This window comes from Protobothrops mucrosquamatus, unplaced genomic scaffold, assembly GCF_001527695.2.
Source record: "Protobothrops mucrosquamatus isolate PMUCROS unplaced genomic scaffold, P.Mucros_1.0 scaffold113, whole genome shotgun sequence".
Taxonomy (NCBI): Eukaryota; Metazoa; Chordata; class Lepidosauria; order Squamata; family Viperidae; genus Protobothrops; species Protobothrops mucrosquamatus.
Window position 1 is genome coordinate 13640 of NW_015386485.1, and position 24015 is coordinate 37654.

Below are 24015 nucleotides of genomic sequence, written 5' to 3' on the forward strand. Positions count from 1 at the left end.
CATCAGATTGCATGGTCTATCTCTCCCAGGAGCGTGCGGTCAGCATAAAGGAACTGGCTCGACAGGTATTCCGACAGCGCTCAGTTCCCCTGGTAACACTTTCCCAATTATTGGGCAAGATGGTCTCCTGCATAGCTATCGTTCCCTGGGCCAAACTGCACCTGCGGGACCTTCAGTGGTTCCTTCTCCCCTTCCAACGGCAAAATGCCAGCGCTTCCACTCGACTGGTCAGGGTTCAGTTACCCATCCGCAGGGCGCTCCTCTGGTGGTGTTCTCGAGCAGTGACCAAGGGGTCGCTATTCAAAGAACCGGAAAGAGTCACCATCACGACAGATGCCAGTCTGTACGGCTGGGGCGCCCATCTAAATTCGCAGTTAGCTCAGGGACGGTGGTCCACCACGGATCTGCAGAAAAGCATCAACTGGTTGGAACTCAGAGCCATACATCTAGCTCTGCTACACTTCAAACGCTCGATCAAGGGCCGTCACGTTCTAGTCCGCACGGACAATGTAGTGGCCAAGGCGCATGTCAACCGTCAGGGGGGCACACGGTCCAAATCCCTGATGACGGAGGCGAGAAGGATGTTCACCTGGGTGGAACCCAACTTGGGATCACTCAGGGCAGAACACATATCGGGGGTCAACAACCGACAAGCGGACTTTTTGAGTCATGCCACGGTGGACCCTTCGGAATGGGGGCTGCACCCGGACCTGTTCTTATCCATCACCCTCAGGTTCGGCCAACCAGTCCTCGATCTATTCGCTTCACAGGACAATGCCCAGCTTCCCAGATTTTACTCCCGCTACTTCCACCCCAGGGCAGAAGGGACGGATGCTCTACGAGTTCCATGGCCACGGGGCCTTCTTTACGCATTTCCCCCACTGCCTCTTATTCCAGCAGCAATCCGCAAACTCATACACGAACGAGCGGAGGTGCTCTTTGTGGCTCCGTATTGGCCACAGAGGCCGTGGTTTGCCGACTTGGTGAATCTGGCTCAATTGTCCCCGTGGAAGATTCCTCATCACGTAGTGTCACTACATCAGGGAAGCATCAGCCATCCAGACCCGCAATGGCTGCAACTAGCCGTCTGGCGCTTGAGCACCAAATAATGACATGTGAATCATTTTCTTCACGAGCGATTACCATTATCCAGGCGGCTCGCCGCCCGTCAACCAACCGTATCTACGACGCCACTTGGAGGAATTTTTGCTTTTGGTGTCGACAGAATAAATTTGACATTAATTCACTGACAATTCCCCAAATAGTTGATTATCTCCTGGATGGACTGGATAAAGGCCTTGCACCTGCAACTATCCGAAGGCAGGTGGCGGTCTTATCCACTCTTATCTCTTGCGCAGATTCTATTCCCTTAGCTCACCATCCCAGAATCCGAGCCTTTATCAAGGGGGGCTTGTAATACCAGTCCTCCTGTGGTTCACAGGTATCCATCCTGGGAGTTACCGCAAATCCTTCGCGCTCTCATGCAGTGTCTCTTTGAACCATTGGCGACCGTTTCCTTAGAACACTTGTCACTAAAGGTGGCATTTTTGGTGGCCATCACTTCGGCCACACTGTCGGTCAGGCCGGACTTATGTATCTTTCACAAGGACAGGGTTGTTTTACGACTCGATCCATCTTTCATCCCGAAAGTTAATACTCTCTTTCACAGGTCGCAGGAGGTGATTCTGCCAAATTTTAGCCCGAATCCGTCACATGACTTGGAGCGGCAGTGGCATACACTGGACGTCCGCAGGGCTTTACGGCGTTATATCAAGCACACGGAGCCGTTCCGTAAATCCGAAGCACTATGGATGTCCTTCCGACCTGGCACCCTAGGACAGAAGGTCTCCGCCGGCACCATTGGCAGGTGGATCCAGAACTGCATAGGAGAGGCGTACCGGGCTTCGTCTCTGCCGACTCCAAGTCATATTACCGCACATTCTACTTGGAGTGCAGCAACAACGGCTGCATGGGCCACTCAAGCATCCATTGAGGAGGTTTGTAGGGCTGCTACATGGTCCTCGCCCTCTCCGTTCATACGCCATTACAAAATTGACAGGTTCGCTGCGGCGGACGCCTCCTTTGGTAGGAGGGTTCTCCAGCAAGTGATTTCCGAAGAGACAACTTGAGCATTTCTGTTTTTTCCCACCCTATGGGACAGTGAGGCTTTGGTATGTCCCATTGGTGGAGTCTCCGTCTCCTGTTGACCTCTTCCCCGCAACCAGAATGGACTTGCGGAAAAGAGTCATGCCTCTGCCTCTGAGGTGTGGGTGGGATCCCAGTCGATCTGGTAAACACAATCCCACGACTCTCGGTTGCGGAGCAGTTAGAAGTTTGCCTTCGCCCTCGTTAAGACTGGATTACCAGTAGGAGGGGGCGTGACAAGTTTTGGATACTTGGTCTTAAGAGCAGGCAGACAAAGAAAACCCATTGGTGGAGTCTCCGTCTCCGTACTGAGAAAAGGCGTTCAGGTAAGACCAACGCCCCTTTTAGATCAAAACTTTACAGAAATGTATGTCCTCAGTACTATGCTTTAAATAACAGATAGTGGAGGGCATATGTCCGAATTTGGCCATCAGTTTGATTTCAATAAGGTGCACGTCCTATCCAGCGATACCACCAAGGGGGGCTGACTACTTAAAGAAGCTTGGCTCTCTGATGGAAATTCAATTAACCGGCATATTGAACTCTGCCTGGCGCATCAGGCGCTGAGAGTGTGGAGCACACGCAACGAAGACAACCTGGCTGTGTGCCTGACAATCGAGAAGATAGGACCATGGAGAAAAGAGTAACACCATGGCATCCCATGGACACTCCAATGATGGTCAGTCCACAGCCGATAAACCCCCCCATCCTGAGGATGTGCACGCGCTCCCAAAGAGCAGGGGAACCACCAAACAGTAAGGAAGCAGTGCCTAGCACAGCGGGGGACTCCCCGTGCCTTCTAGAACACTCGAAAGGAATAACATCTCCCGACGGGGGAATGGAAGCTGGAGCGTGCTGGCGGGCCCCGGCAGTAAAGACCCTGGACTGCTGGGTGAATGACACCCAGGGCATCTGTGCGCGTGCCAAGCTATTGGGACACGGAGATGGCGGAGTAGAGTCGCCCGAACATGGGACTGGCAGCCTCACGGTAGCACGAAGCACGAAGACTCCAGCCTGAAGATGACGAGTGGGACCTCGTCGAAACGTCACCAAGATACTCCAATCTTACATGGGAAAAGACCCAAATATGCCAAGACCTGCATACCTGTACCCGTGAAAATCTACGAATATATATATAACCATATGAAGTAGCCGAATTCAATGGATTTCTCTTATGTTCATGTGGCTGCTATGTGTGTTTGTGTGTTTGTATTTTTATGTATGTGTGTGTGTGTATATATATATATATATATTTGTGTGTGTGTGTGTGAGAGAGAGAGAGACAGAGAGAGAGACAGAGACAGAGAGACAGAGACAGAGAGAGAATCACATTTCTACTAGTTGCTGGCCATCCTATCATAATAACTACTTTAAAAAAACAAAGATGAAAGAAAGGCTTAATATCAGTTCTTGATCAATGGGCTTGGAATATCTTTATTAGCACAAGCATTGTTAGCAGAGACCATTCCTAACCTATTACCTCTTGTCACTATTCCTGTCATTTGTGACTGCATAGTGATAAGGTTACAGTGACAAGGCTCAAACCTACTTGCACCACTTTTTAGTAGCAAAATGAAAGGCTTATCTTTAGTTTTCAATGTACTGTGGTGTCATGTATGTTATGTCCTGGGCTGTGATTGACACAGCAGGTGCAGGAAGCTGCAGAGAGATCCGGGCAGACCACGTGGCTGCCCGTGCCAGACAGGCTGTCTCCAGCCTATTGCGCATGCGCAAGGTGGGAAAGATACGTTGCATTGATTGGTTTATGCTGCTCCCTGTAAAGGGGTATAAAAGGGATCCGCGCCATTTTGTGTTGTTCTGTTGAAGATTGAATAAAGAAGCAACTGTTGTTACTCCTGCCTCGTCTCAATGCCTTACCAACGCTCAGAACAGAACAATGTAATTTCTTGATGCCACCCTGAGGGAATTTAGCCTTCATCATAGGAATGGACGTCTGGCATTCTGATCTGAGAGGGAACTTTACTTGTGTTCAGATTGGGGAGGAAGAGAGGGTGAGAGAGAGGTGTACTACATTCAGCTACCCTGGGTGGCTGACATCGTACTTCATATACGAGATATCTGCCTCCTATGCCCCCTGCAGCTAATTTTAGAAACAGGTTTTGTTGTTGTTCTTTTGAGTCACTGTTGATTCTTGATTATTGCTTGGACAAGTTCCTGCAGTTTTATTGGCAAGAGTTTTCAGACGTGGTTTGCCAATGCCTCATTTCCAAGGCTGAGAGAGAATGACTGGCCCAAGATCACCCAGCTGTCTTCATGTCTAATACAGGACTAGAATTCACTGTCTTCTGGTTTCTAGTCTAATGCCTTAATCACTACACCAAACTGGTTCTGAAAAGCGTGGAAAGTAGAAGAAAAGCCTTTCTATCCTGCACTACTCCTGGCTAATAAATTGGAGGACAAGTCTGAATGCTGGCCAGGAATTTTATTAACTGCCTGGAATATACTAATAGAAAGGCATGATAGAAATTTAGAAATAATTTGCTTGGCTCACCACAGCTGGATGATGCCAACTTGATAATATAAGGGTGAGCTTGTTCCATCACCAAACACATCAGAGGACAGATTTTCCCCTGAGAATAGTTAGTTCGCCTTGCTCTGTGGTAGATCTAAAACAATCCTGTTTTCTTATAATAACCTCTCCTCAAAAATTTGATTCTGTAAAACGTTTTCTGTATACAAGGCCACAGCAGCAACAACAATACAAGGATCTTGAGTAGACACTCCTGCTGAGCAAGTTTTTTTAACTGGATCACTCAGATTATAATAATATAATAACCTGAGGTTAGCTGTAAACCAGCAGGGACTGAATGGACTGATTTTGATTTCAACTTCGAATGAAATTGCTGCTACTGTATATAGTAGCAGTAAGTTAACCAAGATAGTTATAGTTATAGTAAGTTAATCAAGAACATCTGGTAAGAAAGTAAAATGGTGTATTTTTATTAAACTTAATCATAATAATATTTCTATTTCCAGGGAGAGAGAAGGAAGAAGGGAAGAAGATGTGTACAATGCCCTGTGCAGTGACTCTGCCTCATGCAGCAGTGTTAGTGACTGTCCCTTGCACTGATTATTCACTGTTATGACTGTGATGAAAATGTAATTTCTCAACCAACCCTTGAATTTATGATCTCCCAAGTCTGTAAAGCAAAGGAAAGCTGACGTAAGATCATAAGCGCAGTTGTGGTTTTACTTGGTGACTGCTTCGTTTAATGATTGAGTTACCAGTCCCAACTGGGTAGCTAAACAAGGACTAGTTGCATGTGAGCAGAGGCGTAGCGTGGGGGGTGCAGGGGGGCCGGCCGCACCGGGCGCAACATCTGGGGGGCGCGCTTGCACTCGCAGCTCTCTGCCCCTGCCTGGCTCACTCACTCTCTCTGCAGTGCTGGCTGTGCGAATCCGATCCGAGCCGCCGGGTCGCCGCCCACTGTGGAGGGGGGGCACAAATTACTTGCCTTGCCCCGGGTGCTGACAACCCACGCTACGCCACTGCATGTGAGTGACTGGATTTACAAAGCGACAATTTCTTGAAGCTCCAAATTTTTACAAGAAACTTTGAGATCTCAAATTAAGAGATCACATAGCAAACAGCAACACTCAAAATCACAGCCTAATATGAATGTGGACATTATAGGTTTGTAAAATGTTAAGTGCAATGATGGATTTACAATGAAGTACATCAGGCATAATATGAACCCAGCACCTCTTTGCTACTATTTAACTTTGCTACTCTTCCAACTTCTATGTAAGCCTGAAAAAATATTCCAATGTTTTAAGAAGTCAAGAGTCAATTACTCTTAAAGCAGTGGGACCTGTTACAAGAATACAAGGAGGCATAACAAAACATGGTGCTTCCTTACTGAATAGCAGAGGTGTGCAAATGCTTACATGTAATCTGAAGCATTTCTTCCAAATAATTTTCAAAATATGCACAGCTCAGTAATCTATCTCCTCACAATATATTTATTTTATATCTAGAGATAATCTGAAGAGTGAGTGGCACTTGGAGAGATGATGATGATGGTGATGATGATGATGATATTGATAATTGATTCACGAGTGATGTGAAAAATATTGACCTTCTCATGAAAATGTAGGATAGCCTGTTCATTAGAAAAAGAACAAAAGGAGAACATATGGCTTCTCCAACAAACTAAAGAGTCTATTTATTTGATTAAAAGATGTTATGAAGAGACTTGGAACTGAAAATATGGAACCATAGCTAATTTTTATCAGAGCATCTTCTCACCCCTTATTAAAAGAATTAGTTTAGTTGGGAGAATGGTTCTAATTGGATGCATACAAATGGCTCAGGCTAGAGCCTTCTGCCACTGAAGCATAGCATTTAGCTTCCTGCTGATATCTTTTGGGGCACTGCAGAAATGGAGCAGCAGGATGCTGAAATGTTTAAAGGCTCCATTTAATTTCTTTTAGACCAAAGCCTTTCAGACAAAAGCTGCCTTCACCTAGGCACCAATCACAGACACTTAATTACTGAAGCGGATGGCTGGAATGAAGAGTAGGAGAAAAATCTCTGGCATGAAAAACAGGAAAGCTTTACATGCTTTAAAAAAATGAGTGGCTGAAAATATTTTACAACAAAAGTGAATGATAAAAATTGGTGTGTGCGTGTGTGTATGTGTGAGAGAGAGAGAGGGGGGGGGGAGAGAAAGAGAGAGAGATCCCTCTCATGAAAAATCTATTCAATGTTAACTGTGTTTTGAGAGGTTCCTTGCTGAGCTGCCAGTGTAATGAAAGCAAATGAAGCATGGAAGAAAATAATGCAGGAGTCCAAAAAGAGATTGAATGCATTGCAAGCAAAGATTTGATGGTAACTGATATTGAGAAGCTTTATTCAGTTCTGAAAAGATTAGAGCAACATGGCTGAAAATAACTTAGTTAACCTTTCTGCATTAGCTGGCTGAAGAGTTTGCTTCTTGTAGGTTCCACTTCCAAGTTTGACACCTGCTACTGTTGTAAGAAATGAGCTATTGTTATTATCCCAGCCAAACGTGTCCTGAGCATATTTCCTTGAGATCTAGATTTCTGGTCTTCAGAATTCTATTTCATATCATAAGCTTTCTAACAGACAGGAAGCAACAGGTGAAGTTAGGCAAAATCACATGAGATACCTGTACAATTAGCACAGCCCCCTCCTCCTCCAGGGCTGTGTGATCGCTCCACTTCTCTTCTCGCTATATACCAACAACTGCATTTCAAAGGATCCCTCTGTTAAAATACTGAAGTTTGCAGATGATACAACAATGATCGGTCTCATTCGAGACAATGAGGGGAAGTTGAACAACTAGCCTCGTAGTGTGGCCAAAACAAACTTGAACTGAACACACTCAAAACTGTAGAAATGATAGTAGGTTTTAGGAGCCCTCTTATTCTACCACCGCTTACAATACTAGACAACACAAGATCAACAGTAGAGACCTTCAAGTTTCTAGGTTCCATAATATCTCAAGACTTAAAATGAACACCTAACATCAAAAATGTCATCCAAAAAGGACAACAAAGAATGTTCTTCCTGTGCCAACTCAGGAAGCTCAGACTGCCCAAGGAGTTGCTGATACAGTTCTACAAAGGAATTATTGAATCTGTCATTTAAACCTCTATAACTGCCTGGTTTGGCACTGCAACCAAACAAGACAGATACAGACTTCAGCGGATAGTTAGAACTGCAGAAAAAACAATTACTACCCACCTGATTTCCATTGAGGACCTATATATTGCACAAGCCAGAAAGAGGGCTGTGAAAATATCTACAGACCCCTTACATCCTGGACATAAACTGTTTCAACTTCTTTCCTCAAGATGACACTACAGGGCATTGCATGCCGAAACAACTAGACACAAGGACAGTCCTCCCTCCCCATACCATCACTCTGCTAAACTACTAATTCCCACAGCATTGTCAAACTACCTAGTAGGGCTGTATTACTATTATCCTTCTCATCCTTCTTATTACCTATTCCTTATCTTCTTATGACTAGAATTTTGTTGAGTGTACTTTATGATTTATATTGTTTTATTTAGTATCCTAGTATGATTTATATTGATTGCTTATTTAGTATCCTATGCCCATCTCTGAGTGTTGTATCTTATGGTTTATGATGAATGTTTTGTATGATTATAATCATGATTTATCACTTGTTGCTTATATGTACACTGACAGCTTATGCACTGGAGACAAATTCCTTGTGTGTCCAATCACACTTGGCCAATAAAGAATTCTATATTGCCAGGTGAATACTTAATATATGTTATTGTCTATACCAAACATTAATAAATTAAACATAACATAAATATAAAGAAAATGAAACAAATGACAACTGGTAGAACAATCAGAAGAAAGAATTTGCACATGCAAGCAGAGTAACAGTGGGATTACTCACGCATCCTGTTGCCAATGGTTGCCATTACAGTACAATACAGCATTAAGAGATTGAGGGGAAAGAATTTTGGTTGGGCAGTGGGAAGTGTGCTGCACTGGCAGTTGAATGCAGGTAGTTCTCAAGTTACAACAGTTCATCTAGTGACCAGTCAAAGTTACAACAGCACTTAAAAAAGTGACTTATGACCATTTTTCACACTTACGACTTTTTTAGCAGCCCCATGATCATGTGATCAAAATTCAGATGCTTGGGCAACTGGTTCATACTTATGACCCTTCCTATGTCTTAAGGTCATATGATTATCCTTTGTGACCTTCTGACAAGCAAAGTCAATAGGGAAGCCAGATTCACTTAACAACCGTATTAACCATCTGTAAAGTGAATGAAAATTCATAATTACTCATTGTTGGGGCCAGATTGCTCCAAGTCTTCAGGGTCAAATAATCAAAGTAATTAATCCTCCCATCTCAGAAACTAAAAAGATCATGATCACCTTTTCCATGAATGACACACAAGGCACTTGCTCTGGCAGAAAGCAGACATTAAAGCAGCTTAAAGTTTATTAAATCTTTGTATCAATCAAACTAGAGATTTGCATGTCAGGTATAATATCAATTGCCAAGGGGATGGTGTGGCTCAGAGACTTAATGACATTGGAACTGGTCTGCACTCCTATGGTTCAAGCCTGGCTCCGTGAGATGGAGTGAACTCCTGTCATTCGTTCCCTAGTTCCTGCCCACCCAGCATTTTGAAAGCATGCAGTATTGCAAGTAGATAAATGGGTACACTTTAGTGGGAAAAACCTAGCTACATTTCTGTGTGCAGAGAGTGGAAGCTGATGCTGGCCCTGGCTAGATGCAAGGCATTGCAACATGAGGTGAGGTGAGGCGTGGCGAGGAGGAGCCCAGAAGAGCCAGCAACCTGAGTGCCATTAGTTAACTGGTGCAAAGCTAGTTTATCTCCCCCCCACAGTGCACCAAGGATAAGCAGGTAAGTGCTAAATAGAATGAACTAGCATTCTAGGCTGTCAGGACTGCATTGTGTGTCTAGCAAGTGTAGATTTCCCTGACATGTTATGCCATATGCTAAATAAATAAATAAATAATGTCAATTGCCAAAATTAGGCCATTGAAATGGATAGTCACCTTCAAATTCAAAGTTAGCCCTTTCCTATGAAGGCAGTGATTGACAACTTTTTTTTAGGTGATAGCAAACTTGGATTTGTTTGTACATTGTGTGCAGTAGCTACAGATACTGGGAATTTTGGGAACTATTACACAACACAGTAAAATTAACAGATTTAGAAAAACTGAAGTTTTGATATGATCCCACAGGGCTCTTACGATTTAGAAGAGTAGTGTTTCTGAACTAGTGAAGATAGTTGAATTTCTTATCTATAGTAGAGCATTTACAAGCTGTCTGATGTTATCTGTTCTTCTTTATACATACTGAACCCAGCACATTGATCAGGAGCTGTTGCTTTTTAACTACTTCATCTCAGATAGGCTTCTTGCTCTCTCAATGCAGTTTTATCACTACCTTTACATTCCCAGCTTCTGCTCTTTAGAAGCTGTTAAAACAATATATAAATGGCATGCGCCCAATTCTTAATCAGAGAAGAATAATGATAATGTAATAAATAGACATCTGAACTTAGGCTATGATGACAAATCCCAAAAATAAGAATAGCCGCCATAAAATCTTATGGTGAGAGGAATTATCCAGCTATATTCTTATGAAAAAGCTCATATAACCCAAGGAACTCTACAGTCCTCAAAATAACTTCATTTGGCAGGCTTATAAAAAGTAACCCCCCTATCAAGGACATTATTGATCCACCAAGCCTGATATTCGATCCATCAAAACTTGCTCTACCTGTTTGTGACTTGGACTATAGTATTTAGCAAAGGCCCTCACGCAATGGATATGTGCTTTCAGCAAAGATAAGGAGGAAGATAATGTTGACACTCAGATTGGATGGGGGGCTTTTATTTTACAAGTGACACACAAATGGTTTGACAACCTTTTCCCGTTATTTCTTTTTTTAAACATTTTTTTCCTGATAAGATAAAAGTTTCATAGACTGAGCAACTAAAAAGAGCCCTTTCTGGAAATAGTATGATGTGGTCAAGGGTTTCTCCCAGAAGCACTGTATGGCAGAGCAGGGGACCAGAAGAAGCTGAACACAACTCTTTCGCTTCCAGAATTTCATTTCATTACAGAAAAAGTAAGAGAGAAGATCCATCACCATTCTCTCTCTGATTTGAATTCTGTGTGATAGCTCATACACATACTATAATGCAAAGAAAATATGCGATAAGAATTTTGTAAAACCATCAGCCAAGAAAGAGCAAGAAAAAAACACAGAAAAAAACTGAAAAGAACAAGAATACTCCCGCTTGGGGGGAAGAATCAGGGCAGAACTGTGCCTTCCTGAGGCTAAAACATTTGAAGAACAGTTGCAGGAATTGGGTATAACTAGTTGGCTCCCTCTTCTTTGTGGCAGTCCCAAGGATATTGGAACACTGCTATCATTTTGCCCCTAGTCCCTCTTTTCAATATGCTTGGGACTGCCACAAAGAAGAGGGAGCCAACTATTCTTCAAACCATCTGAAAGCAGAACATGAAGCAATGTATGGAAACTAATCAAGGAGAGACGCAACCTACAACTAGAAATTTCCTGACAGTGAGAACAATTATTCAGTGGAACAGCTTTCTTCCAGAATTTGTGGGTGCTCCATCACTGGAGGTTTTTAAGAAGAGATTGGAGAGTGAGTTGTCTGGAATGGTATAGAGCAGTGGTGGCGAACCTATGGCACGTGTGCCAGAGGCAGCACTCAGAGCCCTCTCTGTTGGCACACACACCACTGTCACCAGCAGCAGGTCCATCAGGCCACCACTGCCACCCGGAGCAGGAGTCCCACCCAACACAAAGGAGGCGAAGCGGCCGACTAGCAAGCTCAAGTAGGGGTGGTAGAGTAGAGATCACCAACCATTGTCGATTGGTGGACTGGAAGAAAAGGGAGGAAGCATTTTACATGTGTACATGCGCACAGGGGCCCATGAGCATGGATATGCTACAAATGGGGTGGGACTAGTGCCTGCATGATACTCACTAGCCGTGCCCCATTCTTACGTGGTGCAGCACCTTGTATCTGCACCCCGGCAGCTGTTTTTGCGCCTTGCAGCATGGTGGGCCATTTTTGTGCCCCCGGGTTTTGCATGCCAGAGGCAGCACTCAGAGGAGCCTCCCTGCCCCCCCCCCAAGGGCACCACAATGCTGATGCGGCCCTGGCACTTTGCAATAAATAAGTGGGTTTGGGCACTTGATCTCTAAAAGGTTCGCCATCACTGGTATAGGGTCTTCTGCTTAAGCAGGGGATTGGACTAGAAAACCTCCAAGGTCCCTTCCAACTCTGTTATTCTTCAATGGGAAGAAAATTCCAGTAGTCTTGAATCTCATGAAGAGAGGGAACATTCAACAAGAAGAAACAAGGGGAGAAAAGGTGCAAGAAAAAAAAACACGGTGATAAGAATTTTGTAAAAACATTAGCCAAGAAATAGCCACGGTTGAAATATGACTCTTTTTAGGTGATTACAAACTTGTGAACATCCAAATACAACTGAATACAAGGCAAGCATGTGACCTTTTCAGATTTTTAGTCTGGCAATGAAATAAGAAGGAAAGGAAATACATGTAATAATAATTAAACAGAATGACATTTCATTTGGTTGGCTAATGGAACTTTTCTTTTCTTTTTGACAACTATTACTGATTATTTCAGTTAGTTTTAATAATCCATGTAATCTGAAAGTGTCATTATTCATACAGTGAAGACAAATATCAGACCAAAGTAACACATTTTTCATTCTACCTCTCTTCTGGGTCAATTGTTCAGGATAATATATGTGTTTACTTAGTTATCTTTTTAAAAACTAGAGCTAAGACAAAAATGGGTCTGTCCTACTTTCACTGTTCATTTGCATACAGAAACAATTGGGCCATTGGGAAAATGAATTCTAATAATTCTTGGTGGTTGTGCAAAAATAAGGCAAAACGTTGTCAGCTGTAGCTTTCCTCGGTAACCTGAGAGCATTCTGAATTTAGTAAAAAGCCACAGCTTTAAATTAATATAAAGGTTCGGTGTCAAAATGAACATTTTTCATTCTGGTTTTATTATCAACCAAACAATGGCTTTCTTGCCATTCAAAGCAACAACTGGGTGGATAAATTTTCTGTTCTCTTTACATCAACGGTTTTCAAACTTGGCCACCTTAAGTTGTGTGGACTTCAAGTCCTAAATTTTCTCAGCCAACATCTAAAATCAAAGCACCTGAAGTATTAATGAGCCATAATTTTTAATTAAATGTCTCTTAATTTTTAAGAGGAAAATTGTTGAATACTATACATAACTGAAGAATTAAGAGGTTTTTTTAAAAAATAAAATTAAACAATAATTAAATCCTGACATTATTCATTATATTTGGGAGTGCAGTCCCAGCATTCAAAGGTCAAGCACTGTACAGCATTTGGTCTGTAAAAAAAAGAGGGGGAAGCACATGGAGTACATATGTGTTAAAAAATTCAAAATGATAACCATGGTCATGCAGTCATGACTGTGATTTTGACTACAATATAAGGATCTGAATCATCCAATTCACAAAGGGAACCATAGTCCTCATCTGAAGAAAGCTGGTAATTATGATACTTGCAAATGTCTCTGATTTTAAGTTTATTCACCACTCTCACCCCACTGCACTATGAAAAGGTTAGACAGAAGAGAAAAAAAAACTGCTCTGCTTCCATTGATTCTTAGTGAATCTAACAAGACTGCTCATTTTAAAAGTACATTCCCTAAGAGAAAATAGCCTTTCCTTGCTTTGGCTCCTGAATTTCTGCTTGTCTTGTACGCACAAAAAATCTATAAAAATGCCAATTCTAATTTATGATGACGCCAATCTCCTCAATATTTTTAGTTGCTTCCTTCTATCAGAAACAAAAAAAAAGGAAATTTGTTTGAAATCTTTAAAATAACCTCTCTAAGGGAAAGAAGGAAATGGAATAGGTAAAAACCAAGGTTTTAAGAGTGGGAAGATGATGTTGAGAAAAAGGCTTTGGAGGCAGAATGACATTTTCTTTGGTAAATGTAGCATTTGACTTCCAGTAATGGTGACATTTTAGCTTGCCGCAGACTGAGGGAAATGTTAATAATCGATTGAGAAATGGCTTCAAGGTTTGGTTCAAACTGCTTCAGCATCTACATATGCAGTAAGATGCAGAGGAAAAAATATAAGTAATATATGAATTCACTTTAGGCAAAATTATTTCAAAGAAAGATTAAAGACTGATAGCCAGATGCAAAATGTGGGACCATCGTTCTTCAGTAATTCAGTAAAGAATAATAGTAGACTTTTTGAGATAGAGAAGTAAGGCATACACTCATAAAAATGTAAAGGCTGTTATACATATTCCAACTTTAAAATGTACACTAAAAATTTTCTGTAGGCTTGCATAATATGAATGACAAGCATGTCTCTTAATGTGATAGCGAGCTTACAAATGGCTGCAACCAAATGCGTATTTCACAGTATTGTAGATGTGAAGCTTCAAGCAGAAGAACTCAAATTATTGCTGAAGAGAACTTTGTTCTGATAGTTCATAAATTATCATCTAAAACTTCAGTTCATATATTAGATATAAAACATGAGATTTAGAACAGGTAGAAACAAGTAATTCTTAACACAATACTTAATTAACCTTTGGAATTCATTACCCATGAGAAATGGTGGAGCTCAGATAGTTTTAAAACGGAAGTTCAATAAATTCATGGAGGATAGATCTATCTATCTATTAGCCTTGGATTCTCAAAATCCTGTCCAAGCTAGGGAAAGCATGCCTCTATATACCAGTTACAAAGGAATAATAGCTGGCAAGGGACATGTCCCTAGGTTTTTTCTTGTTAGCATCCAGAAGGCTACTTTGAGACACCAAATGCTGGACTAAGTTAGGACTGTTCAAATACCTATGACAATGGATGTTATCAATGCACATTTTGCATGAAGGTAATGTTGCCTTAACAGTGCAAGCTTTTATACAGCAATTGGGTGTTTGGGGGCTCAGATTTACTTTCATAATAACATTGGCATTTCATAGCTTGTTTAACCAGCAGTGTAGACTAATGCTTTGTGCACATGAAGTGTTGTTTCAGAACTAGCACAGCAGATTCAAGTATAACTTCAGATTAGTACAGACTTTTCATTTTAGTAGCTGTTACAATGTTTATACATCATCTCTTAAAGCATGTGCAACTGCTTCTCTATATATGCCTGTTAGCTGTGGGCTCTTCAATATACTAACACTAGTGCAATTTCCACATGACATGAAGTGGTTTAAACTTTCAGATTTCAAATCAGCCCATAATGAGAAGATACACTGTCAGACTTCATCCCCTCCTGCTTTCTACTCCTTCATGTTTAATCATGTGGAAACTAACCATGCTTTGCTTAGGATAATATAGGGGAAGTACATGATGGCACTCTTGAAATTCCTAAAGAGATGTCAGCTGAAGAATGTCAATATCTAATCTCTATTGTCCCAGAAGTTAGGAAGAATGGACTTAAGCTTCAGGAAGAATATAACCATGAAACCAATTGCCTAGGAAGGTGGTGGACATCAAGAAAAAGCTGGACAGCCATGTATTGGAGAAGTATTTCAATATAACTGCATTTTTTGTATTATCTGCTAAGTAGTTGCTTCATTTTGTAGGGTTCCCATATTACTTAAAGAAAAGCCTGGCCTTTTCAGACGATGTACTTTGTCCTTATCAGATCTATATAATTAGATTTTTTCCCCATTAATACGAATTCAATAACATTTCTTCCACAAACCTATCAGATGTTCCTTAGGGATTTATAAGGCAACAAACTAATATGTTTAAAGCTCTGGGTGTGACATTAGAACATAACATTTTAAAGAAGATATTCTTACATCCAACTTGTTCAAATTTAGTTTAGAAAAATATGATAACAAACTGTCCTTAAAAATAAAAAGCACATAAATGAAAAGCTTTTAATTTTGCCCTACTTTAAAGCACACACACACACTCATAACCTGGATAAAAACAACAGTTAATGAATACATACATAAATATTCTTATTTATATATTAAAATGTAAAAGAAAACTAGGAAAGCAAATCTGGCAATTTATGGTACCATTTTGTTATCTGGAAAATAAGCTTCAATTCCATATTATTGTGCTCAAAATGTTGTATGTCATATTCCTAATGTACCATAAAGCAAATTCAAAATATCCATAGAAGCTAGATGTTGTGAAATATTAACAATCATGCTAAAATATGAATTCAACACACTACAAGTATTTTTTTTAAATCAACTTGAATATCATGCAAAGGGATAAGAATGTTCACATGTTTCATAAACTAGAACAAATTTCCTACCTTTATACCTGTCCAAAAGTGGCTTAGAACTGAACTTTTGAGCCACTCCAGGTTGGCTATTGCAGGTCACCGTATTGTGGAGGCAAGCCTCAGTAGATGGATTTTTTAAGATTGCTTCTATAGAAAAAGACAAAATAGGCTTCTCCTTCTTGTCACATTCCTTGGAGCAGCTCATCTTCATTCCACAATAGTAAACAAAATATTCTTGGCATATGTCATATTCTTTTGGTTGTTCATTTTATGTAAGGAAAAGGCAAGTAGAAGTTGATTTTCTCTCCTTCCTGAGTTCTATTCTTACATTCAAAAGACCAGAAAAGAAGAAAAATGCCCATTTCCCTCTTGGAAATTTTCCACAAAATTTAGAAATCTTAATTCATGACCAATAATTTTATTCTGAACTGAAATTGTGTTCAGCCTCACCTATATTAAAATGTACCCCCTCTTTACAGCTTAAAAGGTTTAAGCATCTTCGCATATTCATTTTCTCATCTTATCTTCTGTTTTTTTTTAAACTATTCTTTCTGCAAATATTAGGGAGTGATGGATGGCCACCATAATAAAATCAAGGACACCTGAAGAAGAAGAAAAATGCTTTTTCCTAAAAGAACACATCTGGTTAGGAAGTATCCCAACAGATAATTGTAATGTTAGAGGTCCATTAGAAAGAACTTGAGAAGACCACCTTTTCTTCCATTCCTTCTAATTGCTTTTCTTACTTTAAATTTAGTTAAGGATATATTTTTATAAACCTTTTTTTAAAAAAGTTGAAATTCTCCAGATTTTTTCCTTACCTTCAAATGTTACCTTTCTAACTCCCTTTCCTTTGCTGCTACTCACTGCTTTATCCTATGATTGTACTAATAGACAATTTCTTATTTGCCCAATTATACAACTGCTGGTGAGTTGATATTCCATCATGTGATTCGTTGTAAAGCTTAGGTTGAAATTACTGTGTAACCAGATGGCAATAAAACACACCTGATAAGATGAAAGACGGTTGGCTTTTTCCAAGGACTATGAAGTTATTGTGCAGGAAAAGAAATAAATATATCATTATCCAAGTGTAATAGAATGTTGTAAAATGCTTTGTATGTTTAATCCAAACTGTTTCCAATGTATTCAGTGGACCTTATTTATAGATAAATATGCATAAGATTGCAACGAGACAATGTAATCTCATACTTGTCAGTTCACTGGATCAAAAGAAGCTGCCTTGTGCTGAGTCAAGACATTTAACTTCTTAGCCATTCCACGGGTGAGTGGAACATTATCTACCAGATGTTGCCAGTTGCTGGAAATTATAGCTCAGCAACAGTTGGCTGGCTGCACACTTTCTATCTCAGGACTATAAAAACTAGAAGCAAAGGACTTGCACAATTCTGTGTGGAAATACCAAACACTTAACTTGAAATTTTTGAAATAGAAACATGCTTTGCCATGTGTTGCTTCCTGAATCCTGCAATCTTATACACCTTTAAGCCTAAGCTTGGCTTTACCATGTAGTTCCTATCAAAACTCTTGCTGAGAGTCTATGGAGATTCTCAGTCATCCAGGTCATGGTTGTCCCAAAGGTACTTTTTCAGTTGTCTCTCAAAAAATCACTTTTGGGACTCTTGCTGAGAGGTAAATTGAGTTGTGTTGGTCATCTTGCAGCTGAAAACTAAATAAGAATTGATCCCTTACCAAGCTATTGCAGGTTGTGAGTAGTTAAAGAAAAGGAAAGGAGAGAAAAGGAAGATAGTTGCCTTACTTTTTTTTAATATGAGGAGGGAAAGCCTTATGCTTACCAATAGCAAGCTCTCATCCTAGAAATGGTCAGGGATTGTATTTCCCGAAGAAGGACAAGGATAAACAAGAAGCTGTGTATGCTATGAGTATTCAAAGTCTATCTAAAAGTTCAAAGATGAATATGTTGCTTCTTTTTTCTATGGGATAGGTGATGATATTTCTCTTTAGAAGAAAAGCAAAACCTCTCATCTTCTGAGTCAGCACATGGGACAACTTTTTTATTAAAAAAATGAAGAGAAAGAAATTCTTTGGCTACATACTGCAAGTGATAACAAATATTCTTGCCCACTCCTTAAGAAGCTAATCATAGTTCTTGCTAAAAAGAATGTGCTTTTCTAGCAGTAGTGATAAAGGAGTGAATTATGGAACTAGACCAGTTATTCAACCTCAATAGCTTGAAGATGTGTAGGCTTCAATCCAGCCAGTAGATTTTCCTAGCCATAGGTGAGAAACATGATTTAGACACATCCACTAGTTTCCTAGCCATAGGTGAGAAACATGATTTAGACACATCCACTAGCATTCTCTAGGTGACGATATGTAGAATGGTAGGGCATTCTGCTTAAGGGGCTATTCAGTTCAAGTCTGGTTTAAACAGAAAAGCACACTAATGGAGGACAGAGACCAACACTTGGTGGTAATAGCTGAAGAACAACTGGCTGAGGGCCTATGAAAATTCCTCATGGCCAACTTGCTGTGGCCAACTCACAGATACCTCACTGCAGGATAACTCGCCACAATCAATTTGATGTGAGACAACTCTTTGCAGGACAAAAGTTATGCTACTATCAAAGAAATAGTGGAATAGAAGCATTAAAGAAAGGATGCAAAAGGAGGACAGAATGAAATGTGAATGACAAAAATTAAAAATATTTTTTAAAAATTTATTTTAAATAATTAAATTGAAGTGTTAAATTGTCCCATGGCAAGTTGTCCCACAGCGAGTTGCCCATTGTGAGTTGTCCTGCGGTGAGTGGGCTGCGGTGAGTTGTCTGTGGCAAGTTGGTTGTGGTGAATTGTCCCATTCCAACTGGCTGAATAGCCATATGTTGAGATATGCTATGTTTAAATTTGAACTCTAATAATTACTTTTAAATCACCTTCTAAATGTGCCAATTATCATATGAAAAGTCATCTTTCTTCAGCCAGACCTTTCATTGGAAAAAAGAAACTGCAGAGATGGCTGAGATTTTTATCACCCTACTCTATAAAATTTATAATCCAGATTTACTCACATTTGTAGTACAAATTTACTCGTTAGTGTTTTTATGATTCTTGACCTCTAGCAAAAGGCCAGGGATAAAAAGCATACAGTCTAGGGCCCTTTGTTTATCTGTATCAATGCTTCTTTTGATGCATACCATGCTGCTTTTATCACATTCCTTGGGGGGGGCAAAAGTAACTCATCCTTAATTATAGGTAACTTAAAGTGGCTGTACTGCAATCTTAGTTCACAAGACAATGTCTGTGCTAAATTGCAACATGGGTTAGATTTGCTAATGAAATGTTCAACCTGACAGAGTAGAACTGCTCCAGAAGACAGGACAAGAAATTACAAGGCAACCGATCTCATTTAGACATCGGAAAAAAATCCTAATAGTGTCATTCAGCAGTGGAACAGTCTGCTTCCAGACATGGACTTTCTTGGGCTGAACATGTTTAAATAAAGTCTTGATGGCTATCTGTTAGGGGCAATATAATCATTGCATTAGTCAGGAGGTTGGATTAGATCAGGGCTTTTCAACCTTTTCACCCATTGTACCACTTTTAGGATATGGCAACACCTGACTACCACCAGTCGCCTAGCAAGGTGTCAAAAACTTGATGACCAAAAAAAAAAAAAAAAGGGAAAAAAGTGATAAAGTACAGGTAGTCCTCAACTTACAACAGTTCGCTTAGTGACTGTTCGAAGTTACAATGGCACTGAAAAAAGTGCCCCCCAAGCCACAGCTGAGCAAGGCAGGCCCGGCGGCGCTCTTCCTCCTGTCCGAGGTTTTCATTGTTGTGAGCATTTCTGTTGAGGATTGGCAGCGGGGGTGGGGTGGGGTGGGTGTTTGGGTTTTATTCTCCCCGTCTGCTGGGTGGTTGCAGCAGGTTTTGGTCACTTCACATGACCCTGGGACACTGACCGTCATAAATATGAATCAGTTGCCAAGCATCTGAATGTAAATCACAAGATCCTGGAGATGCTGCAATATTCCAGCTGATCGATGCTTCTTCTGGGCTCAGCAGAAGTACCAGGATCAGCACTGAGGTCCAGCTGGAGCATGGCGCTGATCCTGGCGCTTCCACCGAGCCCTGACAGCCCTGCAGCTCCAGCCATCTCTCGCTCAGGCTTTTGTGGTGCTGCCACCGGTTCAGCTCATTCCCTCCCCCACTACCACTTTTCTAGGATGGTTGCGTACCACCTGCCAGGTGCCAATGTACCACAGGTGGTACACGTACCACTGGTTGAAAAGCCCTGGATTAGATGATCTTTAAGATCCTCCAAATGTTATATTCCGATTCTATTAGAAGTAACCTTAGAAGCCATCTCCTGCTCAAAGGTAAATGGGATCTGTAATGCAGAATGAATTAACAGCAGTTTTGATCAATGGCCATCCAGTCTTTATTTAAACATCTCTAGCAAAGGGAGGCCTATTGTTGCTTCAGGTAATTGAACTCATCTTGCAATTAAAGTCCTTCCTTACAATCCTTTCTGTTCCTTATTCCAAGAAGAAGTCATCTATATTTCCTTCCACATAAGCATCCTTTTTAAAGAACACAATCACATCTTCCTTTAGTATTTATTTATTTATTTATTTATATTTGTTAGACTTCCAGAATTTTTGGTAATGGCACATTTGTATAGAAATTGAACAGTATGTATCTGGAAGATGCCCAATGATTTATATTTAATAAAAAGAAGGAAACCCTTTCTCTATAACACTTTCCCATTTGCTGTTTGTTGGCACTGAAAAGAGAAAAAAACATTCACTTTATGATTCATAGATTTATTAAAAGAATGACAACCCATCGTTAAGAAAGCTAGGCTTGCTTGCTTATCAGTTTATAAGAGAAATGGCAAAATTCTGCATTTCCCATTGAATCCAAGAAGCTAGCTGTTTTCTCAGTTTAAAATAAATGCAGAAAGAAAGCACTGCAATTCTTCTCTTTAGTGTGAAATATTTCTGCTGTATACAACTTGAGTGGTATCCAGAGGGTTTTTAAAAAAAATTGCTTTGTGAATTATAGGAATTTAATGGGTAGCTATTCTTTGAAGAAAGAAAAACAGACAGATACTTTTTTTCAGTAAGCACAGGCTTTGATGAATGACAAGCATACTAAATTAAAGCATATTAAATTAAATCAAATTTTCCAAAGATGAGCCAGTTTTCTTTGATGAAATACTTTTTCTGAATGATTCCTTGGGTTTTACTTTCTCATCTCTCTACTTGAAAATAAGGAATTGCAGAAATTCCTCCAAATTTCTGTATTTTAAATTATGGTGATTAACTTTGTTGCTGATGCCATGTTCCTATTAGTCTTAGGTCTCATAGATAGGCAAATCATTATAGGGTGTGCAAAATAGAGACCAGGCTAGTTACACCAACATCATTGACCCTTGAAGTGCCATGTAAAACAAATAAACCTGGAGGAAAATAAGAGAAAGTTATATGAGGTATTGGAGATTCCTACATAGGATATGTTAAAAGCTGTTCATAAAATAAGAGATTAGAATTCCAATTTTGGAATTTCCGTGTCATTTGTAATTTGACATTTTGATAACCTCACTGTCTCATCCTTGGTTTTAATGCTGAACCCAGGGCCATTTCTTTGAACTTTCACAAGTTTAAGAGTTAGGAAAAATCTTGCAGACAGCACATTCAGCCTTCCTTGGGAATTTATTACTCTCATTGTCTCTGTTAATGTGCCTGTGATTTAAAAATATTAATAGCATGCCACAGTGGGTTTAAACCTATAATATTTATCATGTTCTTTATGGAATAATTATTATCCATTGACATTTAAGACAGTCATGTAATCCATTGAAGTGACAGGGCCTATGAACCTATTGCTCCAAGATAAAATAATAATTTTGTGGAACGATAAAGAGAAATGGGAAAGGGGGGGAGGAGAAAAAAATTAAATAGTTCAACTCTACTTGCATTGATTATGCAGTATTGGTAATCGGTTTTATAACAGCATTACTTGATGGTAGACAGAGTTTAATTTATGCTTGGAAATGGTTGCAATTGTTTTGTTACCTTTGCTCTTTTGCAAAGAATAAATAGAGAGTGAATCCATTTCATTTTAGGCTTTTGCTTCATACATATCACTCAATCCTATTTACAAGATACCACTTACTGTAACATTCTTATAAGAGACATTCTTTCATAATCAGTTCTTGTTCTACTGATGGAACGTACAGTATGTTTACATTGTTATCTTGTTCAACTTCAGAAAATATTTGTTGAAATGGAAAGGATTCTGAACTCTCTGTGGTTAGATATATTTTTGAATATATTCGCCACTGCATGTAGTGCACCCAACTTCAGATAATAAATTCAAGGTCTATTGATTCATTCCCAGCAGAGGCTCTTTACTCCTTCACTAACAATCTAAAATAGAAAGAGCCTATGCTTGACAATTGCACTGGGTAGTGTGCCAATGCTTGAAACATTGTAAACACTTGAACAACGGGAAAAATTCTTGAGAATTTGTATAAGCTTTTATTTAAATAACTAATCATTTAGAAAGTTTATTCAGATTACTGAAAATCTTCATTCTTGTTTCATTTTTAAGTGCTGTTGGGAGAAAGTTATGTTAATGCCATCAGGGCTTATCCTTGATGAAGTACTTGATTAAGAAGGGACCTGAACCCAAAGCTTTCACATTCCATGAAGAAAGCAGATGGTTTGTATGCCAGCATTTCTGAAGGAACATTGAATAACATTAAAATTCTAAACAGCCACAAAACTGGCAGTGGTGACAATATTGAGATAAAAGGGCCAAAAGAAAGAAGGCACCTGCTTAGACTTTAGCCACTTCAATCTAGTGTTTTTGAATAATTATTTAAAAAATATGATTTGAGCCCATGACAACCACCTATCTCCAATCATATCTGCCATGAATCTCACTACACTATAAATATTTTTTTCATATTTTTTTGGTTAGGGTATGCTATTCTAAGAAATCATAACCGGTCTTTCAGGAACAGTAAAAAGGGTACTTCTTTATACCATGCATAATTATAGATGGTAATTGCTACCACAAGATGTAGAGATGATCACCAATTTAGACAGTTTTAAAATTAGACCAGGTTTTTGTGAATTGGACTGTGAAAGGCTGCTATTAGATAAAATATACAGGTAGCATACCTTAAATACAGATTATGCTTATCATTTATTACCACCTGCTCATATTTGTGATGTTCTTGAATGAAGTTGGTTGTCCCCTGCATGACAAAGAATGGTGGTCATGGTGTCCTGGACTTGAGGAAGAAGGGGGTCTTCTTATGCTCTTAAGGAGTATAGACACTATAAAATATAAATAGTTAGTTGATTGGATTAGTTTTTGTCACTAAAGTGTTAATATCTGTCCGGTTGACCAACTTATTAAGAGATAGAGTCAAAGTAGCTGGAGCAAGAATGCTTCCTTCTTCAGCATAAAGGCTCCTAAATTATTGTTTTACATATGCAGTACTATATAAATTGTAGCTATTAAAGCTACATTCAGGTGCAGTACATAATGCTGTAATCCATTAGTTTAAATCTAATAATTTTAGAGCACTTGAAAACCTTCAAATAGAAAGGGATGGTGCACATATTATAGTTACAATAGAATGTGGGTTGTTCCTTCATGCCTTTGAAAATCAGTATGGTGCCATGAATCAAGGACTCTCTTTGGGATGGAAATTCTAAATTCAGACCATGTGTATCTGTTACCTATGGGTAAGCACTATTTATTGACATTATCCTCCTCACATGCTTCTGTGTATCACAGTTGTGCAATGGCAAATGGGGCTTATGTTTTGGGGTAACCGTGTAAGCCTGTAGTAGTGAAACAAATGAAAGGACTTAAGGAATATAAAAAATGTAACTATATGTTTATACCACAAACCAGCGGTCCCCAACTTTGTGCCTTGGTGGAGGGGGGAGGGGAGGGGGGAGAGGGGAACCAGGCCGCTTGAGTGGCAGGTGTGCAGCTCAACTTGTGCGAG

The 24015-nt window shown here is 39.9% G+C and overlaps 1 protein-coding gene across 1 annotated transcript in view; it reads right to left on the minus strand.

The window, feature by feature from the left end:
* ISX (intestine specific homeobox) overlaps positions 1-16206 on the minus strand; it is a gene marked incomplete at its 3' end in the record, with an annotated part of 27656 nt that extends 11450 nt beyond the window's left edge. Inside the window, exon 1 of the mRNA XM_015812824.2 lies at positions 16026-16206. Within this exon, the coding sequence (XP_015668310.2) occupies positions 16026-16206 (181 nt within the window). The remainder of the gene's footprint in view (positions 1-16025) is intronic.
* Positions 16207-24015: the final 7809 nt, after the last annotated feature.